At 40.1% G+C, this 13,527-nt stretch overlaps 1 protein-coding gene across 5 annotated transcripts in view; it reads left to right on the top strand.

The window, feature by feature from the left end:
• Positions 1–13,527, top strand: part of GHR (growth hormone receptor) — a 253,968-nt gene that overhangs the window by 60,731 nt on the left and 179,710 nt on the right. For 2 of the 5 annotated variants that reach the window (XM_072605725.1, XM_072605724.1), the window contains exon 1: positions 11,960–12,548. The exons of the other annotated variants lie outside the window; for them this stretch is intronic. In XM_072605725.1, coding sequence (XP_072461826.1) covers positions 12,494–12,548 — 55 coding nt within the window. In that variant the 5' untranslated portion in view covers positions 11,960–12,493. Of the gene's footprint in view, positions 1–11,959; positions 12,549–13,527 lie in introns of those variants that run through there. 5 annotated transcript variants of the gene reach the window in all.

Genomic DNA, 13,527 nt, shown 5'->3' with positions numbered 1-13,527 from the left:
TCCGCACCCAGAGGCCACAGAACATTGGAGCGAGGGAGATTTCTGTTCCAGAGAGACCTGCAAACCTCTCGCCGGGGGGTCCTTCGCGCTGCGGACTGGGCACCGGGACTGGGAGCTGAGTGCAGCCCTGCCGCGGCCGCGGCACCGAGAGGAAAAGATCCGAGCAGGCTTCACAGACAGGATCTCCAGCGGCCACGCGGGTCCCTCCACCCACAGAGGGATCTGCAAACCTCTCGCAAAAGGTCCGTCGCGCTGCAGACACAAAGCCCAGCCCAGACCTGCTGCGGCCACGGCTGCAGCACCGAGAGAAACAGATCCGAGCAGGCTTCAGGGACTGGATCTCCAGCGGCCGCACAAGTCCCTCCACCCACAGGTGACAGGGGTGGGTGAGAGAGTCTCTTTGGCGGGTCGAGAGGGGAGTGGGGTGCCCCCATAATTCAGGCCCCCCCCCCGGGAGGTAGAAGCTGAGAGGCGGCTGCAGACAGGGGCTCCCCAAGCGGGCGGGAGCTTGAATCCATTGCGGAAGGTCTGCGCATAAACCCCCTGAGGGAACTGAGCCTGAGAGGTGGCCCTGCCCCGATCTCAGCACCAGATCATAATCTCATACTGAATAGCAGCCCTGCCCCCGCCAAAAGCCCTGAGGCTGGAAGCAGCATTTGAATCTCAGACCACAAACACGGGCTGGGAGGATCAGGAGGTGAGGTGGGTGTGAGGAAAATATTCAGAGGTCAAGTCACTGGCTGGGAAAATGCCCAGAAAAGGGAAAAGAAATAAGACTATAGAAGGTTACTTTCTTGGCGAACAGGCATTTCCTCCCTTCCTTTCTGATGAGGAAGAACAATGCTTACCATCAGGCAAAGACACAGAAATCAAGGCTTCTGTGTCCCAGCCCACCCAATGGGCTCAGGTCATGGAAGAGCTCAAAAAGAATTTTGAAAATCAAGTTAGAGAGGTGGAGGAAAAGCTGGGAAGAGAAATGAGAGACATGAAGTCAAAGCATGAACAGCAGATCAGCTCCCTGCTAAGGGAGACCCAAAAAAATGTTGAAGAAATTAACACCTTGAAAACTAGCCTAACTCAATTGGCAAAAGAGGTTCAAAAAGCCAATGAGGAGAAGAATGCTTTCAAAAGCAGAATTAGCCAGATGGAAAAGGAGATTCAAAAGCTCACTGAAGAAAATAGTTCTTTCAAAATTAGAATGGCACAGATGGAGGCTAATGACTTTATGCAAAACCAAGAAATCACAGAACAAAGAGAGAAGAATGGAAAAATGGAAGATAATGTGAAATATCTCATTGGAAAAACAACAGACCTGGAAAATAGATCCAGGAGAGACAATTTAAAAATTATGGGACTACCTGAAAGCCATGATCAAAAGAAGAGCCTAGACATCATCTTTCATGAAATTATCAAGGAAAACTGCCCTGAGATTCTAGAACCAGAGGGCAAAATAAATATTCAAGGAATCCACAGAACACCGCCTGAAAGAGATCCAAAAAGAGAAACTCCTAGGAACATTGTGGCCAAATTCCAGAGTTCCCAGGTCAAGGAGAAAATACTGCAGGCAGCTAGAAAGAAACAATTCAAGTATTGTGGAAATACAATCAGGATAACACAAGATCTAGCAGCCTCTACATTAAGGGATCGAAGGGCATGGAACAGTATATTCCAGAAGTCAAAGGAACTAGGACTAAAACCAAGAATCACCTACCCAGCAAAACTGACTATAATACTTCAGGGGAAAAAATGGTCTTTCAATGAAATAGAGGATTTTCAAGTATTCTTGATGAAAAGACCAGAGCTGAAAAGAAAATTTGACTTTCAAACACAAGAATGAAGAGAACCATGAAAAGGTGAACAGCAAAGTGAGGTCATAAGGGACTTACTAAAGCTGAACTGTTTACATTCCTACATGGAAAGACAATATTTGTAACTCTTGAAACATTTCAGTATCTGGGTACTGGGTGGGATTACACATGCACACACGCTCACATACACAGAGACAGAGTGCACAGAGTGAATTGAATAGGATGGGATCATATCTTTAAAACAAAATGAAATCAAGCAGTGAGAGAGAAATATATTGGGAAGAGAAAGGGAGAAATTGAATGGGGCAAATTATCTCTCATAAAAGAGGCAATCAAAAGACTCATTAGTGGAGGGATAAAGAGGGGAGGTGAGAGAAAAACATGAAGTCTACTCTCATCACATTCCACTAAAGAAAAGAATAAAGTGCACACTCATTTTGGTAGGAAAACCTATCTCACAATACAGGAAAGTGGGGGATAAGGGGACAAGCAGGGTGGGGGGGATGATAGAAGGGAGGGCATGAGGAGGAGAATGCAATTCAGGGTTGACACTCATGGGGAGGGATAGGATCAAAAGAGAATAGAAGTAATGGGGGACAGGATAGGTTGGAGGGAAATATAGTTAGTCCTATACAGCACAACTATTATGGAAGTCATTTGCAAAACTACACAGATTTGGCCTATATTGAATTGCTTGCCTTCCAAAGGGAAGGGGTGGAGAGGGAGGGAGGTAAAGAAGGTGGAACTCAAAGTGTTAGGATCAACTGTCGAGTAATGTTCTTGCCACTAGGAAATAAGAAAAACAGGTAAAGGGGTATAGAAAGCTATCTGCCCCTACAGGACAAAAGAGAAGATGGAGACAAGGGCAGAGAGGGATGATAGAAGAGAGAGCAGATTGGTCATAGGGGCAATCAGAATGCTTGGTGTTTGGGGGGGGAGGGGATAAAAGGGGAGAAAATTTGTAACCCAAAATTTTGTGAAAATGAATGTTAAAAGTTAAATAAATAAATTTAATAAAAAAAAAATATATGGGAAGTCAGAGAATTGAAGATAAATTATGACTTTAACAATTTTGTTTAAATTTCAATTTTATCTTTATTGATCTCTTCATTCCATATTGATATCACCTTCATTCCTGAATATATCCCTTTCTACCCTTCCCATAGCAATAATTTAAAAAGGAAGAGGAAAACTAGCAATTCAGCAAAGCCAGCCGATATATTAATCCGCTTTTCAATACCTGACATTCATTCCTCATCTTTGCAAAGAAGGTCGGGCAGATGCATTTTATCTATGCTTCTCTGGACACAATCTTGGTCACTATAATTATAGAGCACTCATTATTTTTTTTCTTAGTCAATTTTTATTTGCCTTTAATACTTTAATTTTTTGTGATCTAAATTTTCAGTTTGGTTAAGGTTTCTTCCCATGCTAAGTTTTGAAGAGTTATAGTCTTCATAAAATTTTAGTTACCTTTTGCCTTTTGTTTTCACTCATTTAAAAATGCTTGTGTTTGTTAGTGATGGGGAAATGTGGAAGGGAGGAGTGATAGAGTGGACTGAGGGGAAGACTTGGAAGGAAGGAAATTGTTGTACTTGAGGAAAGCAGATGGAGAAATTCAGTCCCAATAGCCTCCTCCTGTACTACTGCCTACTCCCAAGGCTACCTACCAAAGGAAATAGAGTCCGTCCTTTTCATCCTTCTTTCTTCCATCCTTAGCAGAAGGATAGGAAAGTGAAATAACTTAGGTAGTCTTATATCTTGATCTCTTCTGGAACTCTACCATTTCCCCCTGTCGAACTAAGTATTCTCCCAAAAACTGGATGAAAATCTCCACTTTTGTAATTGGGTGAGGTTTAAGCAATGATGACGCTCTAAAGACCGTGACCATAGTCAAAGGCTTATGCTTCCATATTTTTTACAAAAGACTTCTGTAAAAATACAGAACCATAATTTCAGACTCAGTAGCATACCTTTTTTTTTTCTCCCTCTCAGAATGAATGCTGAGCTTCTTTCAAGTTTCTGTAAAAGCAACCACTCGATTAGGTGGAAAACCATATCAAAGGAAAAGACTCCACAGATAGTGGTTGTACAGAGAAATTTACTATTAAATTAAATTTTCTACCCTTGAAGTCTATAAAAACAAAATGGCTTCCCCTGGGTGTGCTCTTGGGACAAGTTGTGTTCAAAAGCTATATCAAAACCTGGGACCAGGATTATTCTGCAGCTAATCTAAATCTAGCTTGGAAGTCTGTTTTGGTTAGACCACCAGAGGTTACCCTTATTTACACTCCAAGTTGTAATCCAATTGCCTAAAATAGAGCGTGGCTTGTTATGGTCTTTGTATGTTATATATCCCCTTCTGGTTCCTATGATGTCTTTCTCATGACCCTTATTTCAGACTCTCTGTCTATAAGATTTGGCATATGTGTGTTTTCTAATCTGGTATATGATTAAACCAATTGTTTTTAAAGCCTATATACATTCTTTGTGTGTTCACCTTAAACATTGGCTTTGAATACCATCACAGGTGATTAATAGTCCTGTGTTGCATAGAATGGATAGAATGCTGTCCTTGAAGCTAGAAAAACCTGGGTTAGAATGCCCCTAATGATACACACCAGTTGTGTGACCGTGGGTGAGTCATTTAACCTCTTATTACTCTAGGCAACTCCAAGACCATAAAGCGTAAAGCTGCTGGCTTACAGAACTTTCTTTATCAGGGAGTTGTGCCCTATACCAATGAAATCACAGGATTAGTATCTTTTCCCATAGGTACATAAGAAACTGCTTAATATAATTAAGAGTTTGAGGTAATATCTCAAGTCCAATAAAGAAAAATACACCATAATGCTAATTAATGTTTTGATTGTGAACCAAAAGCCCAAACACTATTTTAATCTAATCTCTGTCTTGAGCTACAGTCTCTCATGACCAACTGCTTTTTAAACTTCTCACACCAAATGTTCTATAGATAAACTCAGCAAGTCCACAATCGAACTAATTACCTTTTCCCCAAATCCTCCCATCTTACTAATTTTCCTATTATGTTTTGAGGGCACCACTATCTTTCTAGTCACCTACATTTCTCATTCTCACTTACCTATGTAGCTAATCTGTTGCCAAATCTTATCATTTTTACCTTGACAACTTCTCTTGTATACATCATCTTCTCCCTACTTCCACAGGTACCAAACACCTTCATTCAGGTCCTCATCATCTCTCTTCTGGACTATTAGTCATCTCCTTCCTAATTGCTAACATTCTTCCCAACTCAAGTTTCTCCCCTCTCTAACCCTTCCTCTCTACTCAACTGCTAATGTGACTTTCCTAAAGTTCATGCCTGACCATTTCACTTCTGCTCAGTAAATTCTAAGTGGCCCTCTATTACCTCTAGGATCAAATATAAATTCTTCTGTTTGGCCTTTAAACTTCTCTACAGCCTGACCTTCTCCTGCCTCTCCAGACTTCCACTCTACTCCTTCCTGTACCCTCTATGGTCCACTGAACTGTCCTACTTGTAGTTTGTCACATGTGACGTTCCACCTCCTGACTCTGAATTTCTACCTGCTTGCTATCCACCATTCCTGGAATGGTCTCCTTCCTTACCTCTTGTCTCCTTGTTTCCATAGCTTTCTTCAAGACAAAGTTCAATCAATTTAGAACTATACCCAAAGGGCTATAAAAATGTGCATACCCCTTGATCCAGCAATATCGCTTCTAGGATGATATCCCAAAGAGATCATAAAAATGGGGAAAGGACCCACATGTAGAACAATATTTATAGCAGCTCTTTTTGTGGTGGCCAAGAACTGGAAATCAAAGGGATGCCCATAAATTCTTCTATACAACATGACTAATGTGAAAATATGTTTAATAAGAATGTATATTTAGAGCCTGTATCAGATTATGTGCCATCTTGGGAATGGGGAAGGGAAGGGAGGTGGAGAAAATTTTTTAAATTATGGAAGTGAATGATGAAAACTAAAAATTAATAATTTATATAAAAAAGACTCAGCTCAAAACCCACCTACTGAAAGAAGTCTCCCTCCTCCCTAATGCTTTCCATCTGAGATCATTTTCACTTGTTTTGTTGTGTCCCGCTCTTCGTAATCCCATGGACTTTGTCCATGAAACTTTCTTGGCAAAGACACTGGAGTGGTTTGCCATTTTATTCTCCAGCGTAGGGGTCAAGTGACTTGCTCAAGGTCACGCAGCTTGTAAGTTTCTGAGGCTGGATTTAAACTCAAGAATACGAGGCTTCCCGACTTCAGCCCCAGTACTCATATCCACTTGGCTGCACTGCCTCCCACCCAGATTACTTTTCATCTCTTCTACATGTAAAGATAAATATAGTTATTTATACAGCATAGTATATGTATCCACCCATTAGAAGTAAGCTTCTTGAGGGCAAGGACCATATTTTTGCCTTTCTTTGTATCTCATACTTACTACAGACCTTGTCATATAGTGTTTAATAAAGAGTTGTTGGCAGATTAACTGACCTTTGTGTGCAGAATTGGGCATTTTTATACTAAAAATACTTTTGCCTTCCATTTTTAGGAATGGTTGATTTCTTTATATCATCTAATATCACAAGCTAATAAAATCACAGATTTATAGCCATAAGGAACCTTAGAGGCCTCTCTTCCAATTCTCATATTTTACTGATGAAAAGCCAGGGGCCGGAAAAGTCAGATAACTTTCCCTTAAATAGCAAGGCTGACTCCATGCCTCTGACTCCAAAAGCAGTTCTCTTTACTGAGTATTATACTGCCTCTTTTTATTTAATTTTTATCCTCACATTTCTTACATCAAAAAGTCAAAATTCTTACACCAGTCTTCAAAAGAAAACCATGCAGAGCAATCCAAAATATTTACAGCCTTTTGTTTCCCCAGTTTGCTTCTTTATGCTAGGCTGTTGTCAATAGAACAGACATTTCTTGAAAAATTCCACATTGTTTGGCAAACCCTGGGCTAGGTCCACATAGATGGCCCCAAGATTATTGCCTCAATAGTCTCTTGGCACTCCAGGTTCATAACAAGTATCCACTAACTCATTTTAAAAATGAACCCATCTATTTCTTTTCTGGACACTGAGGCTACTACTTCAGGGGCTGCTTATGGGATCTGAGGTACTTCTTTTGCCTTTCCATTTAAATTATAATAAAGCCTAGCAGATGCTATGCCCTGCCTCTAGGCTTTGCATGGGTAAATAATTTTCCCAGCTCTACACCACAGTGAGACTTCTAGTCTAGATTCTCAGGCCAGCCTTCCTTGGTAATTTATTGATAAAGATGCTCCAATTGAAATCCAGGTTTAACCTGAACCTGGTATTTGTATTAACACTATCTTTGAAGTCTGTGGTTTAGGATACACAGAGTTCCTTACAAAACAACAACAAATTCAGAGGCATCATGGTGTGTGTAATGGTTAGGGCATTGGACTGATGTTCAGAAAGACCTAGGTTCAACTTCTCCCTAGGATACTTACCAGCTGCATGACCTTACATATACCTTTAACTTTTCTCTACCTCAGTTTCCTTATCTGTAAAAATGAAAGGGGTAAGGAATGACTAGACTTAATGGCCTCTAAGGTCCTTTCTAGTCCTAAATTGAGTGGCTCCCCACGTCTGCTGATACATCTGTTTCCAACCACCTGGACTCCACCACTTTCTTCCATTTCGTTTGAAACTAAACTGAACAAGAGTTTTGACATGTTGCTTTTAAGATTTCTCTAGGGTATGCAGTTTGAAATGCCTAGTAGGTAGTTAGTATTATAGGAATAAAGCTCAGGGAAGAGATTAAGGCTGCATCTATACATAAATATGCTCATACATACATATATACAGTTTCTTTTCCTTTTCCCTATCTGCAATTGTAAAAAGTATCTTCTTTCATTTCCCTCAGATGTACTTTTGCTCATTAAAAGGGTCATTCCCTGACCACTTCTTAAAGAGGCCTATCCACTCAATGGGCGTTACCTCCTCCTAAGTGAGTAGATGAAAAGACCTAGCCTAAAACAGCCAAGGTCTCCCATTGCATCCTGGGCCGTCTCCAGTCATCCTGATGAATATCTGGTCACTGGATCCAGATGGCTCAGGAGGAGAAGTGAGGCTGGTGACCTTGCACAGCCCTCCCTCACTCAAAACAAAGTTAAGTGCAAGTCATATCATCATTTCTCTAATGTCATGGTCTTCTTTGAAAATGAAGGACGAACACAACAACATATATACAGAGATGTATATGTATATATACATGCATATATTTGGATTACATAATATATCATATATAGTAACATTATCTATGCACTGTGTATCTGAGTATCATCTGCCTAGGTTTAGCTTTCACTTTGTGGTCTTTTCATTTATTTTGACAAAATTGTAATGTCTATCATTCTGTGGGTTCTGCTGATTTCACTCTGAATCAGTTTATATAAGAATCCCCATGGTTCTTCTTCATTTTTCATATTCACCATTTTTTACTACACAAGATGACTGTAATCGTTGCACAAAATTAAATAGCATTCAAGTTCTAAAGAAAAAAGAAAGAAAATAAACTGAACAAGTTGTTTCAGATCTTGCTTTTTCTGGTTTCTGATGAAACTAAACTAAATATTCTCATCTGCTCAGAGAACAGTCCTCAGGAAGTCTGAAGATTGAGTCACCACTATCACCAATGAAGCCACACACCTGGTGTGGTAACTACTGATTAGAATCCCACTGTTTGTATAAGACTGCTTAGTCCTCTAGAAGGAAGAAAGGTCTGTTCCCTGAGGCGGTCAATGAGCTGGATCAGATTGGCAAAAATTCAGGTGCTCTTCCGTTCTCTGCACCTAATTAGAGAGGTAGAGAGAACTCATACCTTCCCTGCGTGTGCTGGAGGCAGCTCTGAGAGAGTCAACTGTCAAATTTTCAGGGTTTAAATTTTAAATTTTTGGAAGATCGCAAGGGCTACAAGTCAAGGCTCAATTTATTCTTTTGTTGATTGTCTAGTCCAGGGATAGAGAACCTGTGGCCTGGAGGCCAGATGGTTCCCCACCCTTGGTCTGAGTTTAAGAAAGTGTTGTAGAAAACATTAATGATACAGATTAAACTTAAAAGTTTGTTCTAAATGTTTTTTTTTTTCTTCTGGATGGGGCAGGTCATTAAAATATTTACCACCATGCTAGTAGAAGACATCTCTTCCTGTGATAATAGTGAGCCAGGGTTCCCCCTTTGCACCCTCCTCAGTTTGAGTCCATGTTGTATGAGTGTGAGGGAGACATTTCTTTCCTCTAAGGCTACATAGAGGACCCCAGCCAGCCTGTTTCAGGGCCCTCTCCATGGAGTGCTTGAATCCTGATTCCCAGAGGGGTTTGAGGAATGCCTAGAATTGTTCCCAGACTTGTGGATCTGACTGGGATTGGCCTGAATTACTACTTTAAAAGACTCCGAGCCCCTCATCATCATCCCACCACCCTACCGCCCCTCATCCCTTCTCTCAGCTTTTAAAGCACATTGTGATCCTAACTTCGATGAGTGACAGTCATAAAGGATAAGAGGAGAAGAGTGGTGCCCATATATACCTGCTTCTGTCTTATTAGCTTCCTTCCCAACCATATGCGGGAAATGACTTGTCTTTGCCTAGTGAGGGAGATGTGTAATTAGCTGAAATTGTTAGAAAGCCAAATATTAATATGAGCCACCTGTCTCTCTTGTATGGCCAAAGCATGGAAGCAACCCCTCCCTTACTAAAAGAAAAGTGTTTCTATTTGACTCTACTGGCATCAACTACATGCCAACCTGAATTTAACATTAGGGGCAGAACTGTATATCAAAAGCTATAAAATTCTGGATCTCCTTCAAAGATTGACCTGAAGTGATGCTGGACATTTAAATCAAATCAGCAAACAGTTATGAAGCACTCACTGTGTGCTATTGTAGACACCACAGGAATACCAAATTTTGATGAAGCCCTGACCTCATGGGGGTTACTATCTAATAAAAAACTGTTATGCCTCAACTGGTTATCATAATATTATTATGTAATTACATAATACATGCATATTATGTAATTACAAAAGACCCAACCAAATCTATAGCTTTATGAAGAATTAAAATAGGTCAGTGGCAAACAGGGTGGACTGAAGAACTACTTTGAGGTTTCCTAGACACCCTACTTTGAATGAAGCAGAATAACTATGAAGCTATCAAAGAACAGAGAGTTAGCCTGCCACAGGTTGTGACCACACTAATAAACTGATTTGAAGGACAAAACAAAACTTTAACCAGCTTAAGTTATTTTGAAAATAGTTAGCTGAATTAGTTAGTAGCTAAAGTGGCACCTGCTCTTAGAATCATTGATTTTCTTCAGGATTCACTCAAGGGCCACCTTCTACATGAGGCCTTTCCTGATCTACCAACTGCTAACACCCTTTCCTGTGAAACTACCTTGCATTTTTCTTGCATAGATTTGCAATATAATATATATGTATATATTGCAACATAATACATACACGTAAATATCTTATATGTATGCATGTATGTGTATAGATGTGTGCATCTACACACATACATGTGTATATGAAATGTCTCCCTCATTAGAATATAAATTCCTTGAGAGCAGAGTATGTCTAATTTTTATCTTTATATCCCTAGCACTTAGCATCATACCTGGCACATAGTAGGTATTTAATGAATGCTTCTTGCTTGGTTGATTATTTAAAGGAATTCACTGTTCGTTTTCCCTAACTAGCTTATAAGTATATGTAGATACAGCCATGAAATGTCTTATTGTGAAAAGAGTGTTGAATAGCCCATAAAAAAGCTAGAGAAACAAGGCTAAACCCCCACGCTGACAGTGGCTACAGTCACAGATCCAAGAACTCATCTTTTGTTTGCAACAGAGGAGAAAAAACAACAGTTGGCTATATTTTTCAGCAACAAATCCACATAATGACTATGCAATCCAGACTTAATGGCAAATATATAACCATAGAATATCAGAGGTAGACAGGACCTTGGAAAATCATTTAGCTCATGACCTTCTTTTTACAGAATGAAGTCCAGGTTTCCCAAAGTTTACAGAGGGAGCTTTCCAGAGAGAGACAGAGCTAAAACTCAGGTTTCCTGATTCCTAGTTCAGTGCCCTTGTCGTTGTATCAGACTATGTACCATTTAAGATGAAAAGAAGCGACTTCCCTGGTCCAAGTCATGAGTTATGAATTTGTGGGTATGAGGCAAAGTATTGAGGACCAAAACATAATTATTTTTTATTGTATTGACTTGAAATCCTGCTTGTTTTTATTTTTAGGACTAATCCTTCCCTTGTTACAAATTAAGGGCATATTAATCAAATGATCAATCAACAAGTATTTGTTAAATGTCACTATGTTCCAGGCACTGTGCTAGGGCACTGGGGATGCAAAGACAAAAATAGTCTGTACCTTCAAGAGCTTATGTTCTACTGTGACACGGTCTCAAACCTGGATCTGGGGACACTTAGGGGATCTCTGGATAGATTTCAGGAGGGGACTTGGATCTGAAAAAATGTACCTCTTTCACTAACCTCTAACTGAAATTTAGCATTTATTTCTATTATAAATATAGGAAGCAAACATTATTCTAAGAAAGGGGGCCATTGGCGTCACAGACTTTCAGAGTCCATGACACACAAGGGGAAAGACATGCACACAGATGAAAGAGTACACAATATATACAAAGGGATGTCATAGGTTGATGGCAACTAAACTCAGGAAGGTGACCCTTGAAGCAAGCCTCAGAGGAAGCTAGGAATTCCAAGAGCTAGAGATGAAGAGGGGGTATGAGGGACAAGAATCTGTCAAAGAGGCCAAACGTAAATTGTCAGAATTCTAACTGGTCCTGTGTATAAAATAGCTGTACCCAAATAAGTAAGGTCTATTAAAGCTCGATATGCAAAAGATACTAGTGTTTGAATAGCCACCCAAATACTAACACTGTAAGAATAAAATATTGTCAAATACATACAATAAGATCAGGGATATAAGGACCCAGAAAGGCTCTAATTGTGTTAGAATTGTGCAGATTAACCCATCAATAAGAAATGACTTGATCACTTTGACAGAACAGTATCATAGTCTTTTCCTACCTCTAAAATCATTTTCCTCATCTGTAAAAAGAAGGGGTTGGGCTAGATGTCTTCTCAAGGCTCTTTAAGCCCTGGAGCCTCCTGTTCTAAGATTGTGGTCAGTGTTCGGTTCTAGAATTTCATCCCCCTGAGCTGGCCTGGCTGGCAGAGAGGCACCTCCTGGGAGAGTGCAGCTTGGCCTTGGGCTGTGCTTCAGCTGGCAGAGCATAGAGGCTTGATGGGCAAAGGTTAGAGGGCTTGTTTTACATTAGGCAATGGTTCTGTGTGCTTTATTTTACTTTTCTGGTACCAGGAAGCATCAAGGGCACATGCAAGAATTGGAAACAGCAGAAGGACAGACAGACATCAGAATAGACAAGGAATGAACTGGACTTGACCCAAGTTCATATACCAAAGCTACAAGATGAAGAAACCAGAGATCAGGACATAAGGGTTTGGTGAATAGAAAACTTTCATCTTAGTTCTAGCCCCAACTCAGTCGTCCTTTCCTCCTTGCCAAGTGGCCACCAATGAGTATTATGTGACCTGTGGAACAAAACTGAAAGAAAGAGTAATGGGAGTGTGTCATGAAGCCTAATGGATACTATGGGACCTCCCAGCCACTATTTCAGAAATGCCTGCAGGACTGCTGGTTAGTAGTTTCTTTATATGTCTAACATAAAGGCCGAAGGGTCAAATGTTGGTATTTGTTTTTCTCTTTGTTTTATTTGGAGTTCTAATTTGGTTTAAGGAAGGTGCTTTCTTTCTTTTCCCATCCCTCTTCTGTCTCCATGTGGTAGAATAAAGAGAGCACAGAATTTGGAGTTTGAGGACCTTAATTCCAGTTTCAGCTCTCTGGCTTTTACTTGCCCATCTGACTTTGGGAAAGTTGTTTAACTTTCCTGTCTGAGAGAGAGACACAGAGACAGAGACATATACAAAGATAGAGGAAGAGAGTGATATATAGATATAGGTAAAGAGAGAGAGAGAAAGGAAGAGAGAGAGAAAGGAAAGAAGAAAGCAAGGAAGGAAGGGAGAGAGGAAGGAGAGATACAGAGAGATTGAGATTTTGATTAACTAGGAGGGTCTCTAAGATTTTGTCTACCTCTAAATCTGCATTCCTGTGCTTCTCCATCCTATTCCCTCTTCCTGTTTCCTGTCTTCTGTTTTCTTCAACTAACCTTGCTTTCTCATTACATTGACTTTTGCTTAGTGGTTTTAAATGTTCATTAAGAGAGGCCTTAGATTCTTTATGATAAACGCCAGTCTGTCATTTGGTTTTCATTGCTTGTTCTCTGACTTAAGAGCTAGTCTTCTCAGCACTTACTGAGGGTACGGTTTGTACAAATCAACTGAAGTTATAATTTGCATTCAGAAGAAATTGCAGGTTTTTTCTTCTAGTTCTTGTTTTACATTTGAGCTATCCATCCATGTTTAGAGAAGCTGATGAATGGAAGTAATGACAACACAATACTATGTTGGCTTGGTGGTTTAATCTTCCTAAGTCCTACTTTCCTCATCAACAAAATGAGAGGGTTAGATTAGATTATTTCTAAGGTTATAGAGATCATAGACTTAAAGGTGGAATGAACTATAAGGTCCATCTAATCCAACCCCTTTATTTTAGAGAT

Source organism: Notamacropus eugenii, chromosome 4, assembly GCF_028372415.1.
Source record: "Notamacropus eugenii isolate mMacEug1 chromosome 4, mMacEug1.pri_v2, whole genome shotgun sequence".
NCBI lineage: Eukaryota > Metazoa > Chordata > Mammalia > Diprotodontia > Macropodidae > Notamacropus > Notamacropus eugenii.
This window is presented reverse-complemented; position numbering and strand designations above follow the sequence as displayed.